The sequence below is a fragment of the Andrena cerasifolii genome, chromosome 2 (genome assembly GCF_050908995.1).
Source record: "Andrena cerasifolii isolate SP2316 chromosome 2, iyAndCera1_principal, whole genome shotgun sequence".
Lineage (NCBI taxonomy): Eukaryota > Metazoa > Arthropoda > Insecta > Hymenoptera > Andrenidae > Andrena > Andrena cerasifolii.
The window spans coordinates 13,906,687-13,932,574 of record NC_135119.1 but is presented as its reverse complement, the minus strand read 5'-3'; the positions used below and the strand labels follow the sequence as shown (position 1 = coordinate 13,932,574).

At 36.9% G+C, this 25,888-nt stretch overlaps 2 protein-coding genes and 1 long non-coding RNA gene across 4 annotated transcripts in view; 2 read left to right on the top strand and 1 right to left on the bottom strand.

Moving 5' to 3' along the window:
- The window catches only part of LOC143366295 (uncharacterized), a 128,289-nt gene that overhangs the window by 10,925 nt on the left and 91,476 nt on the right, over positions 1-25,888 (top strand). The gene's annotated exons all lie outside the window — the stretch shown is intronic.
- LOC143366279 (uncharacterized) overlaps positions 1-25,888 on the bottom strand; it is a 77,310-nt gene that overhangs the window by 9,620 nt on the left and 41,802 nt on the right. The gene's annotated exons all lie outside the window — the stretch shown is intronic.
- On the top strand, positions 2,442-4,204 carry Def2 (defensin 2). Its single transcript, XM_076807458.1, has 2 exons — positions 2,442-2,679; positions 3,771-4,204. Exons 1-2 carry the CDS (start codon positions 2,442-2,444, stop codon positions 3,995-3,997), a joined length of 465 nt encoding a protein of 154 aa, XP_076663573.1. The 3' UTR covers positions 3,998-4,204.

Below are 25,888 nucleotides of genomic sequence, written 5' to 3'. Positions count from 1 at the left end.
GAACCCCGTGTGACCAACTTCTGATTATAAGAAGCTGTGACCACGAAGGGTTCATACCATAATACATTGTAGTGTGCTGGATATGAAGTGATACCTTCGTTACAACACTGTATAAACGCACGAAGATAACGGATACAGCTGTTTTGGAAATTAGAATTTTCATTTGGAGTTGAATGTTATATAGACAACACATTGAGCAGCTATTTTCTATACTGCAAGTCAGCGAAGTCCAGGTGGGCGGTCCGAGAGCGCTAGCATCCATAGCGTCTACTGCGCGCTGCGTGGAGGGGGGTGCTCCAAGCCAATGAAGCAGCGGGCATGTGGTCCCCTTTAAGTTTCTTGCGATTCTTGATTACTTTCCAGGATACAGTTTGTGCGATCGGCGTGAATTGAATAGTTTTTAGCTGGAACGTACCTAAGTAGTTACGTCATTACGTTAAAGATAAGTACATTATGCTTTCACGCAAAAACAAATGCATTCCCTGAATTTCATAGGCATCAGACATGGCGCACATGTTTTTCTTGTTATTTTGTTGGTCATTTATTTGGGTTCCCACCTCATCGAAGCTTAATTATCTTTACATCCCACTCATATTCTATTAAGAATCGTTCAATTACCATATGAATATATTCAATTCAACTTGCACAACATTTTTCTTAGCCCGGAATAGACATACATACAGAGAGTCGCAAACTTGTTGGCATAGGAAAGAATTTCACAGAAACGTGCATATTGAGAAGACAACAAAAGAGTTTTGATATTCTTTTTATTAAGAAGCAACTGGTTAGGTCTTTAAAATTACAAAAATTATCTGTTTCTTAATGAAGAAGGATATTAAAATTCTTATTATTATCGAATTGTTACCTGCGCCAATAATTTTATGACTCATTATATGTCACGAATGATTTTTATCAATTTTACTTTCTCTTCTTTTGTTTGCATGCACCTGCCACCGTGTACCGCGACTTTTCATTTGAATCTTCTTGGTGCCATCGGTTTTTAATATTAATTCTTTCACATCATCAGTAAGTCAATGTTTCAAAAATCAATATGGTACGTGTACAAGGGTACTGTTCAACTATCAGGTCAAGGGCCAGGGATCAGATACTAGGAACATTTACCTTTGTTTCGTAACCCAACCTCGGTATAAACAAACTTTTTCGCCACTGCAAAATAATTCAACTAACAATTCTTCTCGAATTTTAGATTTGAATCGCTCATATATGGAATAGTGATGTAACTATATTAAAAGCAATATCCTAGCCATTTTGGGCGTAAAAATACAGATGATAGTAGTGATGTAATTTACAATTAAAAAAAATTAATGCATAAATATTAATAAAAATAGAGAGTAAAATTGAAATTAATGGTACTGTACATTATTACAAACTTTGATATTATTGATAGAAAGAATAATGTCACATGGTACTTAATAAATTCAGTTAAAAATCTTGAGTTAACATATATCGAAAAGTTTATCTTGTCAAACTCAATTTTTGAATTTATTTCAATTAAAGTTGGCACGTCAGTGAAAGTTTATTGCAATAAAAATCTACTCGTAGTAATCCTAGCAAGTAAACTAAATACGTTGTTAACTCATAAATGCATACATAGGGTTATTAGCCACCACTTTTCTGTAAATACGACTGCGATGAAAAAAAACTTTATTTAAACTGTAATAATACAGATATTTACATGTTAATTATTAAAAATTTCATAGTGGCCGTGGAGTTTTAGTGGGTAAAAATACCACACTACCCTGGCGCCTGCGGGAGATCCCCTTCTGGAAGCGTCGGGGTGCCTTTTAAAGATTTTCCCAAGTTAAAAAAAAATGATTAAAAAAAATAATTTATAAAAAAAAATTTATAAAGTTTTTTTTTTACGTGGAGACATCTTCAAAAGGCACCTCGACGCCTCCAGAAGGGAATCTCCCGCAGGCGCCGGGGTAGTGTGGGATTTTTACCCTTTAAAACCCCACAGCCACTATGGAATTTTTAATAATTTCCATGTAAATATCTCTATTATTAAGGCCCATTGGCAGAAACGCTCGGACACCTATTTACTTATTTTCGACATAGATCCATCGTGCCAAGGCTCATAAAAATCGGCGTTTACCACATGGTGTCCTTACCTTGTCAGGTATGGAAGAAACTAAAGAATTACGAGGAAAGGTGTCAATCGCTCTAAGACTTGTAATTCCAATGATTAGCAGTGGCGATGGATGTGGGGAACCGTATTCTATAATCGCAGCCGTATTTCCTGTCTCTCAATGTCTGCTCCCTCGAGCACACTTTCCTTCTTTGTAGAGTCTATCTGCAGTTATTTACAACGGGAATCCCCATGGCGAGTCGCAGAAGGAAATTCCACGGGACGGAAATGCGCAAGGAAAGGGGGATAGCGGGCAACAAAAGATCGAGTACCATGATTTCAAGGAGTGCGTATGTATATAAGCAGCGAGTATTCGCTCCAGGAGCATCATTCAGACAGAAGTCGATTCAAAGGGCTTGGGGAAGACAGCGAGTGTTACTTATTCATTAGCATCATTTGTAGTTCCGTTCAGGACTTTGATCAAAGAAACATGAAGCTTCTCATTGCTCTCTGCATTTTGGCCACCATCGCCAATGCTTCTGCTGCAAGTGCTCCGCAAGTAATCTTCGACGGACCAACTTACGAACTGAGTAAGTAATATGTGTACGCGCCTACGCCATTTGAAAAATAAAAGATTGATATTTGCGAAAGGAAAGGAATATCCATAATATATCATAAAATTTTGTATTCTTTTAAGTGTTGCTTAATATACAAGGGATGAAAAGTATTTTAACGTGTGCACTAAATATGTAAGCTTTGAAATTAGCTAATACTGAATTTGTACTGTACTATTTTAGTACAAATCGAAAGGTATTAAGCGTTGAAGTACCTACATAACCGTAGCCTATTTTTAAATTCACAGAACGACTGACAATCAGGTCTTCGTTTGATTATAGAGTGGTGTAATATTCGGTGAGCACTGCGTCGTTAATTAATATGCCAAAATAAAAGGTTGCATCATTTTTAATCCCCTTTTGTTTGCAATTCATAATCAACTCGTTAAAACATTACATTTTCTCATTTTGTTATAATTAGCAACTTTGCTCGTTCAAGCTCTTACGTAGAATAACAATACTACTACGTACGAGCAAAATTAATGTAGTATAACATGCCAAATGAATAATCTGTGTCTTCTGCTTTATGTGTCAAAAAATAACTCAAGAATCAAATTACGATACCATATTACTTAGAAATATCGAAAACTCGATCGATGAGGTTCTAATTTATATTAAATTAGGTGGATAATTTTAAATGACATAAAAGTTAAGAATACAATTTTGAGGAGCAATATTTTCTTTAGTTGTAATAATGCATTACATTCCAAGCATACAACTTTTTTTTCTTCATATAAATACATTCATACTTGAGAAAGTATGAAAGCTCCACTGAATTTTTCAAACTGCACTTGCAATTTAAACCGTGGGTTGTAGGAATAATGAAAAAGAATTTACAAAAAATGTTTTTACATTTGTTAAAACGAATGCACGATAGAAAATAAACCTCGAACTGGTCTGTGCATATTTGATATATTTTACTATTTTATTCGAAATCTAGAGAACATGGCAACACTAACACAGATATGAAGAACCTATAGTTACGTTTATAAATACTTATGTATATTGAAAATGACTAATTATTATAAGTATTAGCGATTATTAATAACGACTATAAATTTGTTCAGAACCTATCGAAGACGCTGATGATAGTAACGCCATGAATGCTGAAATGGGAGCCGAGGGTGATGCTACGGAATTGCCACCTCTACGCCATCGCCGAGTAACGTGTGACGTTCTCTCATGGCAATCACAGTGGTTGAGCATCAACCATTCTGCGTGTGCCATCAGATGCTTGGCTCAACGTCGTAAGGGTGGTTCCTGCCGAGATGGCGTTTGCATTTGCCGAAATTAAAGCATTTTTGTATTCACTGATATACAGAATGCAGTTTACTTATAATTTTCGATTGTTCTATGCGGAATTCGATTCTCACAATTAAATGGTATTCTATATGATACTGAAAAACTATACATCTTGAAATCTTGCTCGCCGAGCACAGTGCCATACATACTTATATAGTACTCAAATGTAATAAACGATTCTTAAAGAAATTATTAACAATGTGTTCCAAATGTTAACCAGAAATAAATTATCCCTGATATCACGCTGCATGGGGGAGAGTTGTACAGTACAGCGTATCCCCGTTATGAGCTCGACGAACGGGGCTGGCGGCGGGCTCATAGCGGGTTGCGGACATGATTCCGCGTGGCCAGTGGCTGTGTCGACTCGTTCGTCTCCTCTCGCTAGTCGTCGGGTCCTCTCACTCTCGTCCGCAGGCTTGCAAGAAATGGTGGGGGTAGTCACCGAGCTGTCAACGGGAGGTAGAAACGGGCCCATAACGGAGATTTACTGTACCGGCCAAAGCTAAATAGATCTCGCTTCTACTGTTAGTTGACTGCACTATCAATGAAGAAACAAATGAATACCTACTATAGTCCTGAATAATATAATCCGGCGACGTTCCTTTTTCTTTAGTATTATCAGAGTTCTAAGACGTTTAATGTTCATGCTGGTGTGTGGTACGACAAAAGTTATTTTTCCTAGCTGATTTCTTATTTTTCAGGGAATTAAATAATTTTGCCATATTACGTACATTATTCTTAGACTATACTATTAGATATACATAAACGCCCCGGTTTTTGCAATTTGCTTTGTATATTACGCATCAATCCTAAAACTTTTTCCTCGTGCTAGTCGTGCAGTACCGGCCATCTGTACCGGTTGTCCAGTACCGGGCAAATTTTTTCGTATAATTAAAGTCCTTAGGTTTCTCTTCTTTGTTTTTCTGCAGAAAAATGTTCATCGGGAAAATCTCACCAAACTATCGGTAACGTCCTCACAAAGATTTGAAGAAGGGTATAAGGATTGATAGGTATTGCTTATCTGATTACGTTGACGAGTGGAATCCATCCGGAAAAATTGTCCCACAGTAAAATGTATCTGCTAAATAATTACAGTAAAAGTAAAATATTTTAGCTGCATACAAATCATGCAAACGGTATTGACATCCTACAGCAGTTATTTGCCAGTGAATTACTGAAGAACCAGATTACAAATCACGTGGCACAATAAAATACTAAATCTCAACTACTGTCCTCCATTAAGCAGATTATTTAGTAAAGTCCGAACCGACATAGAAATTGAATCGAAAGTAGAAATTATTCCTCTTGCAACACTGGGTTGTAATGCATCCCGCAAGCACATCTAATTTTGTTCTATGTACCTACATCTCACAACAGCATCAACGTTCCTTTGAACCCTTTAAATTGCGTCTCGTATTTCAACATGGGTAGGGTGCAAAAAGCACAGCTCGAGGGGATACGGGAGAGGACGAACGAGAAAGAGTAATCGTAACTTTTTAAAAAATGCACGATAGGAAATGTAATCATCCTGCGTGCACACGAAACACGTGTTATTTTGTTCAAAGAAATTCTGGGTGATCGCAGCGTATTGATTGACAATTAATAGAGATATAGATAAAACTGTCGAATATGGAAATGTGTCCACGACAAACATAAATTTCGTTGAGAATCTATTTACGGTACTCGTGATAGCGATATATTAACAAAAGGAGGGTTTGTGTACGGTTTTATGGAATTGACACACACATATTCAACAGGAGACGTCGACGTGCATCGCTCCAAGCATAGGATCGCACTGAATCATCGGTCCATATCATTCCCGTTGGAACAGTAAATATTTGACTCGAGGTCGCAAGAGTGGTCGTTATTGGCACGGTATTTGCGCATGTCGAAATTAAAACGTTTCGCAGATTATTGTACCGATTGGCACGATAATCGTGGAAGGGAGATGGGCATGATTTTTTATGCAAAGATAAAACGAAGTTTCAGTATGTTTTTGTTGCGATTGGCAAGGATGATGGTACTTGGATGTTATTCATTAATTATTGGACGTGCGAACATAACTACTTAGAATTCTTCTAGTTAAAATCGATGGGCGATCGATTGGCATTGTCATTCAATAAGAAAATAGTATCTACTAGGGATTGCAAACCGGTAAATCGGTAAATCGGTTTGAAGTTTTTTTTTCACTGATAACGTAGTAAATGTCCACGGAATTATGCGCTATATATATGCGCTACATTGCTATACATCCAATTTTTACCGGTAAATCGCCAAATTTTTACCGGTAATTTGATAAATTACGTGTTTCTCGATATTTGCCGGTAAATCAGTTTTCAGAAGAAGAGTAAGGAGCAGAGGGGAATCCTAATTTCTAAACACGTCCGAAAGAAAATAATTCGTAATTTGCCCGTTGCGTATCTCACCCACTGGGAACTTGTGTGGCGGAGGCACGGGCAAACTTTTCAAATGCGGATTCGCTTTCAAAGTTGAATTCGATTCGCGGTTGTGGTATGATTTCGTGCGAGGAATGCTTAGAATTTCACATTAGCGGCCAACTTTACCCTCGCGGGAGATTTATGACGTCGTTGGACTGATTTCATTTAACTATGGAATTTCATTAAACTGTGTTTATAAAAGAAATCTCTATTACAAGTTACTATTGAACAGGCTTCGGATTAATAAAAGTGAATATTGCAATAGGCTCGATATTCAAATGCATCGTCTGTTTTATTTGATTAAAGATCGAAGAGTCCTAACCGGTGTTACTGAGAAGTAAATATACTATTTTAGATGGTGTTTCCACTCTCTTTTGTAACTTTTATTAGTACCATTGACGTCTTTTGCGTTTTAATCTGCACAGCGTTTCTGGCGCGATTAAAAGGAAATGTATGTAAAATATAAACTTTACGGTGTAAACGTGCTTTTTGTATTACAGTGGGTTGTAAAATACAATATATCCTGCTACAGTGTAACTGAATGATATCAGTAAAAAGACTATTCCCCTTGCGTATGTGTCAGTGGATAATGAGTTTTTAAATATGAAAAACGACGTTGCTCTGCATATCGATTTTTTATCCGTCTTTTTCGCTGTCACGTATGCCATGTGTTTTATATTTTTCAAGTGGGTTATGTGACTGAAAAACGAGTATGAGAGATAAAGGTGTAGAAGAATTACAGAAAATTGTAAACAAAACTGGTGCAACAAAAGTCTAATGTAGGTGTACAGGATCATCCGTTAAAACTGCAACCTACGCGCGCGCGAACAAGTTAAATGGCAACAGCGCCTCACGGACGTATTCCACTACAACCATGCACCGGCCCGGGTTGAAGAGTTTGGGGCCTTTTTCATATAACTTTTGAACTATAAAAGATATGGGAACGCAATTTGCGCCGCAAAACGAGGAGAAATTATTCCCCCTTAATGATGGATAATTTAAAATATTTTACGTTTACTTAATTTTTCTTTTATCAATTTTTTAACCATAATTGCTGTAAAAAGCTTTTGCAAACTGTATATTTGATAATAGGCTAGGTGTTTCTGTATCATTACTTTCATAAATTGAGAAATTAAATTTTTATTTAATTATTTGTTAGTTCTGCAAACCTCAGAATATGTTGGTCTGGTTTTCTTTTTTTATAATTTTATCCTTAATGCAGTGCATGCATAGATCGGACGTAAGGGGTAACAAATGGGACGTGTCTTTGATTGCAGTGGTGTTTGTAATTTTTTTCTACAATTTTTGTGTCGGAATGTTTTAACCTTTTAGCTACTCAACTTCAATGTCATTTTTTGGAATGATAAGCCATTATTTTGGCTTTTACACGCAGGTGGCGAAAGATCTCTCCGTACGGGGGTATAGCGCCGCGGTCAACCCTATCGTAGCTAAAATTTTTTAAATTGAGACGGGCACGAGACCAGTTGACATTGTTTTCAAACCTGATTGCAGTAATCTGGGTCGGGAAATTCTCAATAGCTCTTTGCGACGTTAATTTGAAAGAGACCATCCTAAAATCCTAGAAGCTCGGGCATCACTCCGAACTCGGGGCCGGTGCACAGTTGTAGTGGAATGCGTCCGTGAGGCGCTGTTGCCATTTCACCTGTTCGCGCGCGCGCTCGCGTAGGTTGCAGTTTTAACGGATGACCCTGTACATATCGAGAAGTAAATGCGTTCTTATATCAGCGGTATCGATTATTTTGGTTTATTTTCGTCCGCAGAATCAGCGAACTCTTAGTTTTCGTCGCGGATCATCGGACCGAATGATCTTTCTGCACACAAAGGGGTTGCGAATTTGAAACATGCTTTACTTTAAATTGTATCGATTAAAGCTTCACGAGTTTCTTCGGACAGAGGAGAGTTCGGAGTATCGAGAAGAGTTTTAAATATATTTGACTCCGGTAAAATGAATTGCAATAACGAGGGTTTATAAACGTATCGATCACGATGGATAAATAACATTCGTAACAGTTTAACACAGAGGTACTGCACAACAACGAACCCTTTTACGAATCAACCAAACGCACACATATAGGTACATAGAAAGGAAAATAAGTATAATTAAAATTGTAGAACGCAAATGGAAGGAAACCGCTGAAAACCGTTGTGGTGTGTATATCCTACTAATATAATAAATGCGAAAGTGTGTTTAGGATGTTTGCATGTTTGTTACTCAATCACGTCGCAATTACGCAACGAATGTTACTGAAATTTTGTATATACGTATTCCAGGACCAGGAATAACATATAGGAAACATTTTATCTCGATTTTTTTTAACCAATCTCGACCAAATTTTGCATAATTACTCTCTAGAACCCTGCGGGAAATATGGACTACCATGAAATCTGGACATCCCACCCCTTCCCCCTTATTTCACCCCCTTGGCACTCTGTGACAATCAATGTTTTATCCGAGCAACGTCGGGTGCTTTAAGGGGCTACAGGATTATTGAAATCTCGAAAAATCGATTTTTTTATTACTATTAACTCTGAAAGTGTCATTCTATGTGAACAGTTACAGCAAAGTTTTCATGAGGAAATTCGAATAATTACGGACGTTACAGCGCTGAACGTCATTGAGTGCACCGCCGAGTAACGGCCTCGCAGAACAGTGATGGCGTAGGGGACTTAACTTTGAAGCCGTTTATCTCGAAACTACATTTTTAAACACCGCGCATCACCGTGTGCATCATAACTGTTGAACGAATGAATATTTTCACTTGAAATTTTAACTGAAGGTATAGAATTCCTTTCTCTATCACATGGAATTTCCGCATCAACATTGGATGTTTGTACAATTTTTTATAAACGATTAAAGGCGATTTTCTTCCGTAAAAACGTGGGAAAAAATTTATTCGCGTGTAACTTTTACAATTTTTGTTTAAATTCGCCAGTCAAGTTCCATGCTGTAGACTTTGGTGTAGAAATTACTCACCCCAAAGCATTTTGCTTTCAGATGATTGGTTCACCTGATACTACGTACACCGGTTACAGTTGCGCACCGCGCAGGATCATCTTCAGCGCTTATTAATGTCAACAAATTTGAACAATCCGACAATTATTTTTTTGACAATTACTCGGAAACGCGTCCACAATAAACTGAGAAAAGTGCGGTTATAATGATTACTTGGTATCTGAGCAATCCGACACAAAAGAAAACATCGACTTTACGTGTCCAATAGTCCTGTACACCCTTAAGGGGAGGTTCCGGTCTACAGCCTCCCAAAATAGGTGATCTTTAGGAATTAATTAAAGGAAAACTACTATATATAATTTAATGGGACGTTTTGCATTGTATTAAGCATGTCTTAAATTGTATAAATATATTTTTTGTTTTATAATTAATCATTACAGACGGCACTGGGGAGTCGTTAAAGTGAAGGCGTCAAAAAATTTATCCAAATCGGTGGGACCTGCATCTCCAAAAGTTATTATCCGATTCGACTGAAACTTTTTTTATTTTGAAGAATATATTTCTGGCTGGGGGAGACCTTTTTGAAGTCGGTTAAAAATGTCCCACATTTTTATAAACACCCTGTAGGTACCCGTGTACAATTTTTACATGTCTACCAAAAAAGGTAAGAAAGTTACCTGCAACTTTCTAAACTGCAGCTTGTAATTCAAACGTGGTAAAATTTATTTGCACCTAAAAGAATTTACAACAAACGTTCTCACATATTTTTTTTAGACAAACACCCAATAGATAATGAAACCTGAACCATCCTGTGCGCATGCGAAACATTCTTTTTTCCCCTACAAAATTTTGAGAATATTTTATGTGACAGAGCTACTTGACTCAATTATTATATCAAATATAAAATTCTATCGAAAGTAATAAAACTAAATAGTACACACTGAGGTTAAGAAGCTGCATAGTAGTGTTTGTAAATGTGTCAATAAATGTGAATTGTTTGTTCAGAACCCGTCGAAGATGCTGGTGGCGAAATGGGAGGCGGGGACGATGCTACGGATTTAGCACCCCTCCGTCATCGTCGAGTAACGTGCGACGTTCTCTCGTGGCAATCAAAGTGGTTGAGCATCAACCACTCTGCGTGCGCTATCAGATGCTTGGCGCAACGTCGTAAAGGTGGTAGGTGCCAGGGTGGCGTTTGCATTTGCCGAAATTAAAGCATTCTTTAGGTCCGCGCGTTCACTTATACTGGCATAATCTTCAATTCTTCTATATGGCACACGATATTTACTTGCTACTATGCGTTGTAATAAAATGCTACGTGGTTCGAAGTCTTATTGAGCGACTGTCATTTGTATTTTAATACGAATGTAATTCAATAAACACATTTTATGCGATATTTTATTTCTAATAGAACCTCCTATGTGCCTATTGTTATTATCCTATGTGCCTATAGTTATTCTTGAAATAGTGTTCCCAATGTTTTGTAATGTTAAGGGTACTTTGTGATCCCTTTGCTACGTAAGTACATTCCTTTCGTGCAATTTCATAATTACCTCGTATAATTAGAATTAGACTCACCGTGTCATTAACACGGGATAATAAATTGATCGATCTAAATTTATGCAAGTTTATAACTATTTTAAACTATGGCACGTAATACTTGGATAATTTTTTTATAAACCCATGTATCAGGCTACCTATAAAATTGCGTAACACTGCACTGTTATAAGGACTTACTTTATTCATGGCATTTTTAATGGGAAAATATAACAATCGAGATTTCTTGGCCGAATTGTGAATAAAATATAGTCTGAAAATTATGTGATTAAATAACAAACGGTGTGTGTGTGATCTCAGTTAGATAGCCATTGAATTTATCATTTTCTAAACAGCTTGTGACGATAAAATTTACACATATTGAATTCTACAAGAGTATTAAAAAATATTTAGGTAATTCCTCTTAAATGGCATTGATAACATGGCAACAATATTTGGAAACTGTGACTATGACGCGTAGCGTTCAAAACAACTAAATTTTTTCGGGGTCACTACTTTGATGTCTAAATATAGACTGTGCTACTACTGTGAGGTAGGTAGGTACTATATAATCCGTGACAACCCGAGCAAAGTGAAGGCTGCGTTTCATGGAATCAAGGAACGTTTGACGTATTCCCAGTGACATGCAGAGATTTGTGTAGCCAGGAAATACAGTGCGCTTTGATGTTAAACATCGTACATTCTTGGAAATGCTGCGATTGCCAAAGATAAATTAACTGTGGTGTATGAATGATTCATGTGGAACTGTTAAAAATCTTTGTTTACTAGGTGGCCACAGAATGAAAAACACAACATACACATTACATATGTAAATAGTACTCAGAGAATTGAAAAATAATATAAAGGAACGGGTTCTACTTGAAATTTAATGGTGGCATATACATTGTTCAGACAGAAATAACAAATATACAAAATGTAATCATTTATTATTTATTCTAAACTTTTAATTTCAACTTTATCTAATGTTTCTTAAGCTCGATTTTGTATTATAGTTGACAAATTTCGGAAAGAGATTACGTAAACATTGATTAAATGCATATTAAGAACATTAGCTTGTTATCGACTTTCCAGGCCATGCATAATTAACGCAATTTACCGGAAGCTGAACTGCTTTCAAGGGTCCATTTTAACCTTGAGTGGGAAAAACAAGACAATATTATTATACTATTACTTCCTTGTCATTTATTTGAATCGATTTGTTGAATTATTGTATAAGCACAATTTTCTTTAATCATTTCTATTAAATGTGAAATTATTTTCCATGCTGTTTACAGTTTCTCAGACACTGATAATTCTGAAGTGGAGTTTATAATAATCACAACTGTTTTATATTACAATTCTTTAATATCTTATACATTTTGACGTCAAAGGTTTTACACGATTATTTACTGGTAACGCAAGTTCTATCGGTAAAAATTCACTGTCAAACATATATTTCTGTGTTATTTTTTAAATGTAACACTGTCCAACAAAATTTAAGTATTTTTCTGCAATTGGTGTTAATGATTTTATAAGACAATATTCTTCTTCTCGTTAATACTTTCTACGAATCTAAGATGCTGGTTAAACAAAAAAAAAAGTATTGACATCTATCAAGTACATATTTGAAGAATTATTTGCTTAGAAATGAGGATTACGGTGAAATGGAAAATGTCACGTTCATTATTATTCGTTCATTTTATACAGGTACAAAGTTAAATTGAGATCCACGCGTTCACGGAAAGTAATATCCTTCTCTAAGTGACGACAGTGAAATGGTCAACAGAAATGGAGTACGTCACTCAGACCTTTCAATTATAGCGATGAAGTTAGGGAACAGTTAAACGCTTTATACTGATATTTCCTTGCAAATTCTATTAAACTTTTAATGACTAAAAACATAATTCACCGTTACTGCCAATAACTGCATATACATAAATAACAAAACTATTCACCTAATATAAATTGATCCCAGTTACCCCCCCCCCCAAAATGTTAAATCTTAATTGAACTAAATCAATTCTCTTTTAATTTCCCTTTTTTTTAGTTTCTCAATATTCACTAACCACATGATAATAAGCACACTAAACAAGTTTTTACAGCATCGATTCAACTGATATTGCGTTGCGTAAGTACGTCTAATATATTCTATAAGTATACAGGGCTTGATTAAGATTCTCGTGGACCCTCGCTATATAAAAAGAATTTTGAGTTAGAACCTAAACGTTAATAACGTAGTTTTGAATGTTAAATGTATAGTTTTGGAGCATTCTATCTTCTCCGAATTTAGAAAGAAGGCATTTCATGGGCCTGAAAAAGTTCGCTGACGAATGAAAATAATTATTTCGTTGACCAAATCCTCTTCGAAGTTGCTTCCTACATTCCTTTTAGCTTCTAAACAGTTCTGAGGCAAATATAAATATTGTAGTGCCTACGTTCTGTGCAGCCATTGCGCTGAACAACGTTGCTTTCATATAATTCCATTTCGTGTTCCGCCACAGCCACACTTTTATCGATCCGGTCTCGACACGATTCATTTCCAACTTTCTACAGTTACACGCACGACCATAAATCATGAATTTGATCAATATGGTTAAAGTTCTCAATTCGATCTCAAAGTCTCCTGCGTCGTAAAACTTTCGAGACTGTCAAAAGTTTGAGGAGTGCTCAGTTGTTCCGAACTATCCAATCACGCGTTCCTAAATGATCGAACCTTTTCGGTAATTGAAAACGAGCCTGGTTACATCTATCCATTAATAAATTTCAAATTGTGGTGAAAATGGGCAAAATAAGTATACAGACTGTGCCATATCTCCTGTCATTTGCGAACAGTAAAATAAATACTAAAAACACCCTCAATCGTCGAGGGATGAGTTTATTGTGTTAGAATTAATTTGGGTAACAAAAAATAACGCAGGTACTGTATATCGAGGTGTCCTTTATAAGTTCACGAAGTTTTAGAAGTTTTGGATTACACGGATCGATACTTTCCCTCGCACGTGCTTTTGGAAATGACTGTACGAAAAATATAATCTTTAAATTCCCTGACCTACGAAGTGGTTCAAGTGTATAATTGAGCACCCTGCAGCAAGAGGGTGCAGCTTCATTTTTACCAATTTCGAGTAAATTAGAAAAAACTGCTTTCGAAATGATTGCTTTGACTTAACATTAACAGAGCACTAATTGAGAAATCTTTGTTTTCGCACAGTAGTAGTTATTGAGTCGATAAGTTTTTCTTCTATGTTTGACGAATTTTTCAAATCCGGAACTGCCCAAAACAAATATAGTGCACAAAACAGTAATGGGTGCAGGTTCAAAATTTGCAATAAATCGCTCGTTTGTTATCGGATTTGCATCAAACGTGCGCCAAACGATGTCATTTTTTTTTACGTAAATTACACGTCATATTTCAAAAACTGTCAAGAAAGCAGTTGCACCCCTCTTGCTGCAAGGTCCTCGATTGAAAGAAATACTGGAATTCAGTCAGTTTGCATATTAATGCTGAATTGCAGTATTTATTTCAATATTTTTTTATTGATTATTATATAATTATTCAATTATATAATAATCGTGAACGTAGCAATGCAGTAGAGCCAATTCGAGTGTTCTACGCTCTGAACGCTCTATTATTCAAAAGATTTATTATTCAAACAAAGCAAATCCTTATAAACTATTCCTTTTCCTTATTCAAATTTTGTGTACGGGTGTTGAATAAGTGCTACTTTCCATCACAATTTCACGTGGAATTAACAGTTTCCCTGTTCTCACAATAACAGTGGCGTTCAAGCAAAAGCAAATTGAAGAGTACAAAAGGTCCTGTAAAATTGACAATAAAAATGTAGCATCGAAGAAGCCACGATTTGTGGCATTAAAAGCCACCTTTACTGAGAATTTTTAAACCACCCTTGACATTAGAACAGCCCAACTTATATTATTTGAGGAACAAAATAAATGTTATACCACCCTTTTCAGTGCAAAGTTCGAATCTCGTGCTAGTCACCAGCTAAAGAAAAACGACAGCCTAACATTTCGAAAAGTTCGTTCGCTTTATTGAACCAAAGTCTGTATTAAAAGTAAAAATGTTTTACACGTTTTTTTCTGGTAAAAGTACAAGTAGGTGTAGTAAAAAAAGGACATTTCCATATACGTAACCAGCTTTACTACTCGGCTTTGCCCGAAATTTATATTCTGATTGTATAAAAAAAATTTTTACTGCTTTTTGTGAAAATGGTCACATTCATCTGAATTAGTCAGGCATGATAAGCTGAGGTACATTTCGTGATCCCAGAGTTCAACGTTCGAAAGTTTTTAGGCGACAGGCAAACACACAAACATATAGAAGCCTTCTGCTTTATACATTAAGATATCACCTAACAGTGAGCGAACAAACTTTTGCATCGACCTATTATTTATCTTATTTCACTTAAAATATAAAGCAACAAACTATTCTCCGAAAATTTTCTAGCCCGAACAGTCGTGCCTGCCAATTAGTTCGAGTCACAGAGGTTCCACTGTATCGAAGAATGCAGCCAGACAGTAGACTCGATTTAGGAATGCCAGTGTACCAGTCCATCGGCCACAGCCGAAAGCGATCCCCTGGAAGATATCGGGAGATATCCAATAAAGCAAAGACCTGGCGAGTGCAGCTTTAGATAGTCTATCGATCGTGCGTCGCGACCACGGTTCACCCTTAAAGGTACAAAGCTAAAACGCAAGGGGGGTTTACTGGCTGTGTACTCTCTTTTTTTTTTTTTTTATACGGCGTTTGCTAACATTAGGCTGCCGCGATTCCGCGAGGCATGCAACCCTTTGTGCGTACTTTTTTACGTCTTTTTTCGATGCACCCTGACGTCACCGGTGTTGTTCTGTCGCACCGCGAATAGCGTGTCCAAGTGGATGTGCCGCGGTATCGCACAAAAGGGAGACCAGGCCGTGATGCGTTTCGTTTCGACGCCGTTCTTAGCAAAGTTTCTTGATGAGAAGCGGCGTGACCTGCTTCCGATCAGATTCCAAGAAGTGTCTTATTGCGAGTACTTGACATTAAACGCCAGAGAGGACGCAATATCGCGAGAGTGTCTTAACGAGTATCACTGGTACATTTGTGCTGGAGGGGGAAGAGGGGTGCGTGTGTTATATAAAGGTGGCGGTAAATCAATGGCACGCGTTTTTGGAACGTGATGAAATGAATACGGAATGTGACTAGCACGTGGACAGGCTTTTATTTCGTTTGCTGGGTCATTCTACTTTGAGCCGCCCAAAAAGTTAAGCTACTTTTAAAGATATTTTTCTCAGTAAATGCAACATATAATGAAATAAATCTTTTTGGTATTTATTAAGCTACTCTTTAAGCTGCTCTAATTGTTAATTGGGGTTATAGCTACAGCGACACTCGTACAGATTAAGAATCTTTTGGAATCTTTTGTTTCGGATAAGCCTGAGCCGGGAAATTACCTACGCAGTGAATATATCTCTTTTTTAGGTGCCACGTTGACAGCGTAAAAAAAAATTAAAACAAATTGCAAAAATTCTTTTTGTGTAATATAAGAGTAGCTTAATAAACAGCGAAAAGATTTATTTCATTATATTTTGAATTTGCTCAGAAAAAAATCTTTACAAATAGCTTAGTTTTTCGGCCGATCAAAGTAGAATGGCCCCTTAACTTTGTCTTCTGTTATTGTTAATTTATATTTTTAGTCAACTAGAATATTCGCTCTGAGAACGTATGTATTTAGGAGATTAATTCTGAAAAGCCTGCTTCCGAACTGCACGGTCCTGTTTCTCAATAAACTAGAACAATACATAAACGACTAGAACTTTAATTCGCATTATACTTTAATGGTTACTGCTTTAAGACGAAATAAATGTACGCACAGCACTTTCGTTCTCAAGAGTTCGTGTAGCAAAAGTGGCAGAAAATTAGAATCTTAGAAATTAAGCAACCTATCGTTCTTACGATTTAAATATAAGTTGAACAGCGTCTGTGTGTTTAACGCGTTTAAAGTTTGCAGAATTTGAGGTGTTGGCGAGTCGGTGAGATTGTTCCTCTGATTTCCAATTCTCTCGCTTCCCTTCATTACTCCCACGCAAGATTCAATCGGTCGCCCTTGATAAGTTACTCCCCACCGTGGGTGAACAGCTTTCAGTTGCAGATGGTGAAACCTTCGAGATGTATCGAATAATATTTATTATGCCTCGAGGGGTAAAGCAGAATGAAGCGGGATATTAATCGCGTCATAGCCCCCTCCCATTTCGCTCAAGGGGGTGCAAACCCCCTGGTAACGAGTCTTCTACCGAACCTGTGCCTTCCGTTTATTTAGGGCACAACCACTACCAAAGAACTCAAAACCAATTACGAGATAACCGATTACAGAGGGTGGTTCCATTTTTACTCATTGATCAGCCTGGACTTGATGGGCTAAGGGGCGTATTGTTTGGGTAACAGACAGGTGAACTCGTAAAAGTAACAAGGGTCGAGGATGGTGGTGCTGTTGAGTGTAGTTTTTGGACATCGGTAGGTAGTTTCACGCTTTAAGTGGCACAAGGTTTTGAAAAATGTCCTTTCAGGTCGGTCAAGGTCTTCCTAAGGGTCGCTTCTGTCGGGAAACTTTTGCCCAGCTCGCTCCGCGTTTTGCGCACATATTGACACATACGATTAGAACTACTGTATTGCCTATTAAATCTTTATGAGAGTACTACGTATGTACAGATGAAACGAAAAAGCGCATGTAACTTTAAGGGCTGATTTCAACCCTTCGGAGTGAATCTCCGCAGAAGAAATGACTCCCCGCATACGTTTCCATGCGAGCTGTGAGCTATAACGTCTTGCTTGAAGAAAGTTTGGAGCCGTAGGCATTTCACGTGGTATCGAGTGAAACACCTATTCTTATACACCTCGTAAATTATTAAGAGTTTACGCGAAAACCCAGGCGCCGATGAAATATTTTTCACTTTTCCTATCTGCTCACGAACTTAGATTAAATTCGGTGGTAACACTTCGTGTGATCCCCTCGTTAGATGTAGATAGTAAGTTAGCTCAGGACTCAGGGATCGCTGGTTCCCGTCCTGAGGACATGCTTCTGGGGTTGGAAATACCCATGGAGGCATGCCTAAGACCCTTGGGGATGTCTTTTATTACACTACAAATATACCATTTATTAGGACCACGAAAAAGCCCTGTTCGGTGGCAATTTTAAATATTGCACACTCACAACGAGAAACCTAACCCAAGAAAAATAATTTCCAATTAAATGTAGATAAACGATGTATATTAAAATATATATAAAAAGTAATGACTAACAACAGACGATGATGATGTGCTCAACTTACAACTGTAACAACTGTGTTTTATTGATTTCACTGACTCGAGAGACTAAGTACTCTTACGTGTCCTGATTGGTATTTCCTGTTAACGAAGTACTGTTTAGAAGCCTAAATGCTGGTGGTAATTAACTGTTTATATAAACGTTTTTGTCTGATAAGGGACAATCCCAACCCCGGAAATTCGAAAAATTCTGAAACTTTGTAAATATGTAGGGAATTTCCTCCTGATTACAATGCAATTTTCGTTTGCTGCCGAAATTCACTCTAAGGGGGTGTAATTGACCCCTGAAAATCCGGTTATTTTCCGATTTTGTGTTAAACTCGCGAACTGTAAAATAATTTTTTTGCCAAACGATAGATCTAATTAAAAGAAGTAACTTTTGTCTCGAAACTTTTTTTCTATCTCTTACTGTTCACGAGTTATAACGCAAAATCGGAAAATAGCCGAATTTTCAGAGATTAATTTCACCCTCACAAGGTTTGAGAATTTTTTTAAATTTTCGAGTTCGGGATCTTCCCTTGTAAGTGCTCTTGAATCTGACCAGGTTGTTGATTCGTTGCTATCTCGTTTCCTTTTTAAAATAAGTCTTAAGATGTTATTTTATACAATTTTCTGACCCCACGCAACGACCTTCACACATTTATTTCCTATCAAGAAAAAACTGCGGGATGAAGAAGTATTTAAAAACCACCTATACATACAGTGTTTTCTTGAGTGGAACCTTTATTTTGTACTTAACGTTCCCAAGTACTTTAACACTTCAAACGTCCATTCTACGTGACTGTTATATTCGAGCGGAAAGTCTCTCGCCGCGTTAAAGGAAACGGTCTGGCATTAGATTATTTCGCCGTGGCGTGTACTGAAAATTATGGTACACATCGTGATTCTCGACAGAAGTATTTCTAAGAAGCGGAATCTCCCGGGGATCAACTCGTAAATTACGTTCTCCTACGGCGGCAGTAAGAAGGGCCGGTCTACTTCTATGGCAGCGCATTGTTGCCACGGTACACCTGGGTGGAACTGCTGGAAATAAGAAATGTAAAAGGAAATGTTCACGGTCGGAGGATCGAAATTTTGTATAGAACAGAATTAAAAGCGTAAGCGAAAACCGCGGAGGGTGGAGACAAATAAATTCAGGATCAACGATTCGTCTTCCCTTTTCTATTACCTATTCTGAACTATGGTGAATTGGTAATTCGTTGTTCATTTTATTAACCCTCGGGCGGACGCGCCAATGGGCCTGACGAATAAAAACTAAGCAATTCTTTATTAGCCAAATCAATTGCTTAAAAAACAATTCCTTATTAGCCAAATCAATTGCTTAAAAAGCAATTCCTTATTAGCCAAATCAATTGCTTAAAAAGCAATTCCTTATTAGCCAAATCAATTGCTTAAAAAGCAATTCCTTATTAGGCAAATCAATTGCTTAAAAAGCAATTCCTTATTAGCCAAATCAATTGCTTAAAAAGCAATTCCTTATTAGCCAAATCAATTGCTTAAAAAGCAATTCCTTATTAGCCAAATCAATTGCTTAAAAAGCAATTCCTTATTAGCCAAATCAATTGCTTAAAAAGCAATTCCTTATTAGGCAAATCAATTGCTTAAAAAGCAATTCCTTATTAGCCAAATCAATTGCTTAAAAAGCAATTCCTTATTAGGCAAATCAATTGCTTAAAAAGCAATTCCTTATTAGCCAAATCAATTGCTTAAAAAGCAATTCCTTATTAGCCAAATCAATTGCTTAAAAAGCAATTCCTTATTAGCCAAATCAATTGCTTAAAAAGCAATTCCTTATTAGCCAAATCAATTGCTTAAAAAGCAATTCCTTATTAGCCAAATCAATTGCTTAAAAAGCAATTCCTTATTAGCCAAATCAATTGCTTAAAAAGCAATTCCTTATTAGCCAAATCAATTGCTTAAAAAGCAATTGCTTAAACAAAATAGGAATTTCTTATTTTCATATGAATAAAAATCGTAAGGAATTGCTGGCTTTGCTAGACCGTATAAGTAAAAGGTAGCTGTGACTGCCGCTAACGTTCTCACTCTCTCTCGGGCTACCCCTGCTCGCTCGCGTTCAGTGCTCCTGACTCGCGCCCGCCTTTGCAGATATAATTTTCGAAAATCATAAATTTTTCCATTTCTTTCGCACATTATAAATTTTTCTTTCCGGACGTTTAAGAAGTGCGCCATTTCCATACGTTATTGCAGCGTAAACAAAATTGCGACTGTAGCATGCAGAAAAGGAAACTTTTCATTTTTAAATAGCCGGGATTTTGTTTTAAATTAATATTTCGGAAAATTCTCTCCGTCAACCTGTGGATACATTAACATACTAACGAAATCCTTTTTTGTTTTTTTGAGTTTAGATAACCTGGTTCCGAATGGCAGTGCTCACCGCAAACCCAAATTTTTAAAAATGCTTCTTGGATGTCGGTTGTTACTTTATTGTAAACCTTAATATTTTTCTACGAAAAAATTACCAAATGTTCTTTAAATGTTGCTCTTTTAAGAGCAAACAGTTTTGTAAAAATATACGCTTCCGCTTCTTCAAAAAAAATTCACGAATATTGCCGTTTGTTTCGGCCGTCTGACTAGGTACAATCCCTTAACAGTTAAAATATATCTGCTCCGGTATGTGTCTTCACCAACAGAAGAATATAATTCTGTAAAAAAAAATACCTACACTTATCCCTTGCTTGCACGATTTACTGTAAAAGCGTGAAGACAACTTTCCTCGTCAACAATTGTTTCATATTATTGCTTTTCCGGTACGGTGCGACTTTTACGTTCTTGCTGATAGGACATTCGACGAGGCTTTAAACTCAGATCTCCATTTTCCGAAACAGCGCATACTGTGCTCGACAGTTCACGTCGAGTCAGTTTACGCTGCGCGCAAATACACGCCAGTGAAAGCTTCGAATGTCCTGATCAATAAGAAACGTGCTACGCGAGGTACTATTTTTTTTCTCGCGACATTTAAGAGCCTCGATCAGCGCAGTTTCCATTTTCTTCGAAGGTATTCACGCAGTAGACGGTTTTCTTTCGCATCGATTCTGAGCAAGTGTTCGTTGCTTGGTATCTTTGCGTAGATTTGCATGCACTATCGTCGGTCTTTTCACCGAAGCATTTCAACTTCACTAACATAAACAACCGAAGTATTCGCGGGGTTGACATCGCATTGTGACTTACAGACTTGTTCACGTGCTACAAAGCAATAATTAATTGCGAATATTGGTTTCCCAAGGGGCTGTTCCGGTCTAGGGCCCATAAAAATAGGCGATCTTTAGGAATTAATTAAAAGAAAACTACTGCATATAATTTAATGCGACTTTTTGCATTGCATTAAAGAAGCCTTAAACTATAGAAATATATTTTTTTTCTGTAATTAATCATTGCAAATGGCGCTAGGGATTTCATTGTAGTGGAGGCGTGAAAAATTCATCCAAAACGGTGGAAATTGTAGCGCCTAAACCATTGGCCTGAAATAAAAAATAATACCAGATTATTAAAGGGCATGAAACTCGCTCGTGGACTGGACCAGAAAAATTACAAGCATGAAATTTTTTTAGAAAATAACGACACTTCAAGTTTGAAATCACTTTTTTCCTATATTTTCCCTCCTTTCAAAGCCTCTAAAAATTATAAATTTTCATTTTTTTTAAATTTTACTGGTCTATCCACGAGTGAGAAGTATATTCTTCAAAATAAAAAAAGTTTCAGTCGAATCGGATAATAACTTTTGGAGATAGAGGTTCCACCGATTTTCAGAACACTGCTTCGAGAAAAACGCGATTAAAGTTTCACTATAACTTCGGGAATTTTACGAATTTCAAAAAAAAATTCCTTTAAACACGTATTCCTAAAAGGTTGAACATTCAAAAAATGAAATAGAAGAAATCGATTTTCAGACCGGAACCTCCCCTTAATTTTGTTTCCTTCGAATTTGAAAAACTGTGGTCTCTGTAAGTGTTCTCGTTTGGTAAAAATTTGATTAACAATAACAATAAGAGTTTAAACGAGTTTCGTGATAATGTCAAGCAGGAAAAGGAATTTGGGTTATTTCAGGCCAAATCAACTGGGGGGAGGGGGAGGGGGGGGAGGAAGGTTAAGTTATCGTTTTGTTACTTTTAATTGTTTTATAAAACTCAGGCCTTAAATAATTGCAACTTTTGTTCTCGACAAATAAATTTGTTAGTAAATCGTTGTTCTGTATTATGCTCGAAAATTTTCTCATCTAGACGGTTATATCTCAATGCTAACTTACGTAATGAAAGTTCGATTTTATTGAAATCGTAAAGGTTCAATTGCAGGTAAACGGTATTTGCGTCACTGCAGAAAATAGGAACAACAAATGCTTATTGTATTTTCGTGAGACATGTTTGTCATACAAATGTGCGACATGCAGACCAAATGGTGAAAGTATGCAGATATTTCAAAATGATGATACGTACAGTCAAGCTTAGTTTTATATTTTGCTATTAAAAGGTGTACGAGATTTAAATTGAATTTAATCTGATTCGAAACGAAGATTAAAAACAGTGGTGATGCTTCACACGAGAAATCAGAGAAATTGTAATTGTCACTGCAATTAAAAACTTCAAACGATTGTTCAACAAAACTAACAAGTAACTATGAAAGTTATCCCCTAATATCTGAAACAGTTCAGACACACCAGAATAGAAGGATATATCTGAAATCCTTCAAATATTACGTAAAACGTATTCATTTTCGAAGTTTTAATTATATCAATCAAATATGTATTTAATGGACGTAATTAAAATTCAATCCATAATGATCGAAACTTAATAAATATCGTTGCGAGAATTTTTCTTATAAATTACACCGACTTCGTTTTAGAATACAATTAGCTTGTAAATTTGTGTAAAAAGAAGAGAACTCGCCCCACACGTTGCGCTATATTTACATAAAAAATAAAGGCATTTATCGCATGCCTCTTTTTCTATTGTACCAGCGACAATGTTTCTAATGACGCGATTCAGAACTGGAGGATTGGTTCATGGCCGTGCTTAATCCTGGGGAGGAATTGAAGGTCTGTGGTTGCTCGATAGAATTCTCTTCTTTCATACGCTTTTTCGCAGAATGACATCGCACGACGTTCCATCACGTTATGAAGCTTATTCGGATATTGGTAAAACGAAGATATGTTTCAGCGATTGAACCCAATTAACTCTGAGAATAGAACATAAATGCGAGCAGAGCCAGTAGGAAGTCAATGCTCGAATATTTCCAATAATTGGACAATAATCCCGATCAGGGCAAAGATTGTTCTGTAGCTTCAACGATAATCGATACGGCCAGCATTATCAGCAACAAAAAACTTGTCCTTCCTTCAAGGTTCGCGATTCACGATACCCGAGTATCCTGTTAACAGCATACACAACCCTCGTCGCTACTGACAAAATTGTTTTCCACTCATGTATGTGGTAATAACATAGCCATACTTACAAAACGTATTAAATATTATTTTTTAACGATATTCGTAATAATTCAACACTGGCCAGAGGTTAATCATAATAATTGCTTTTGCTAAAAATGCATGTGCACGGTAAGTATTTTGAATGGAATGCTTTTGGCAAAAGTTACGTACACTTTCACACGTGTCAAGTGAATTTCTATAAATTATGGCAAAGCGAAAGTGGCCACGCGAGACACCTACGTCTGAGGATCACTAGGTATTCAATTATTCATTGGAATTTGGAAATATTTTCGAGAACAGAAACTGTAATTTCGTTTCTGTTTGAGTAGTTGATGGTTGACGTTCATATAAATAATAGGTACGTAAGTGTGTAGCGTAGATACATAATTCTGGACTCATGTGTACACACTGCATCTGCGGTAAAAGCTTTGGACTGGTGTGGCAGAATTGCTGTATAAGCTGACTGTATTACTACCTCACACGAAGCACGAGTAGAGAATTATTTGTTCATGGATTACGAGTGTCGTAGGTAAGGGCAGTGGCAAGAATTAACTGGATGAACTCATCGTTAGCTTGGAGACTAACAATTTATTTCCATTTGACTTTGGAGTTTTGATTTTACTGGTTTATGCAGTGAAAAATTCTAAACTTTAATTACAACTTTTAAACTTATCATGTGTTTCACGTATTGCTAGTATCAGCTATTTCGAACTTGCGTACAGCCATAGATCCCTTTATATTGATAAATTATCGATGATTGCTAATGCAAAAACATAAACAATAACCAGTAGCTCATGGACTCATCGTCAAAATCACTTGAGTACCCAATGCACGAATACGTCCGAGCAGAGAATTACCCTAACAAACTTATTTTGAATAGAGGTAGGTACCTAAATATTTTGCGGTTTGAACATTGTAATTTCTAAACTCCAAAAAGTGAATCAGTTAAGCCTCTTGCAATTGGAATCATACATAAATTTCTAAATTTGTTGGATGCCAAAACGTATATATGTATAGTATGATTCTAATTGCAAGAGGCTTAACTGATTCACTTTTTGGAGTTTAGAAACTAGATACCTAAATAATAGTAGCAACAATATAAACGTTTATAATAGTAGCAACAATATAAACGTTTATATTGTTGCCACTATTATTTATTAGAATACATAGCAAAGTCAGAGCTATGGCTTTACTTTATATTTTAAGGTCCAGATCTCAGTGCCTTAACGAATCGTTTTCGATTGCTGAAGACGGTCTTCTTTAGATCGGATACCAAAGGATGTTAGTTACTGCGGACAAAGGGGAGCTCTCTACGAAGGAAATTTACTTGAGGGGGAAGGAAAAATTTACGTGATTCGTATCATCGTCGATTCCTCTAAAGGAGGAGGGAACGATAAAAGGGGGACTTTACATGCTCTGATGGAGGCGAAGAGGAAATCGTCGAAAAGTACGATATCGAGAACGTGGACAGAGCTTAATACGCTGGAACGGTATGCTAATAGAAATCGATTCGTAAAACGTTCATTAGCGGAATGATTGGTACGTGTAAAGGTGCGGTCCAACGGCGCGTATCCCGACGAGTCTGTAGGCTCGTTAAGTCTGTTTGGCGAGCGCGACTAGGCTCGCCGTTTCAGCCGAGCCAGATTAGCTTTTCTTTGACTCCTGCCACATTCACCGACAACGGACGGAAAGTCCAAGCCGAGTCGCGCGAGCCCGACCTCATGATTCCCACGGCGCTGTTTAATCGGACCTTAACACTTTACCAACCGCTCCCCATACAGCACACTTCGTTGCAGCAGTATTGCAGGAACGTTGCTGCAATATTGCGTTGTAGTAGGTTGTATTACAATATTTCCCTCGATACCATTTACTCATGTCTGTACCAAAAGGTAATACCCGTAAATAAATATCATTATTATTATTATTATTATTAATATTGCGCACACGTTGATACTGCAATGTTCCAGTGGCAACGATTCTACAATATTCTGTAATATTACGTAACATTGACGAGCAATGTTTCAGTGGCAACGCCCCAGCATGATCGTAAGCAAATATGTAAGCAATCTTATCAATCAGCGGTCGTAGCTGCGGCGGTAATGTGTTCGTTTACGATGCTACAGGTCCCCTCGGTTCGAAGCCCCCTGGGTAAAAAAATTTTCTATGAGAAAAGGTCA

Coding starts and splice junctions, on each gene's coding strand:
- Def2 (XM_076807458.1), top strand. CDS start 2,442: ATGTATATAAGCAGCGAGTATTCGCTCCAGGAGCATCATTCAGACAGA. Junction 2,680..3,770: donor CGGACCAACTTACGAACTGA/GTAAGTAATATG, acceptor AAATTTGTTCAG/AACCTATCGAAGACGCTGAT.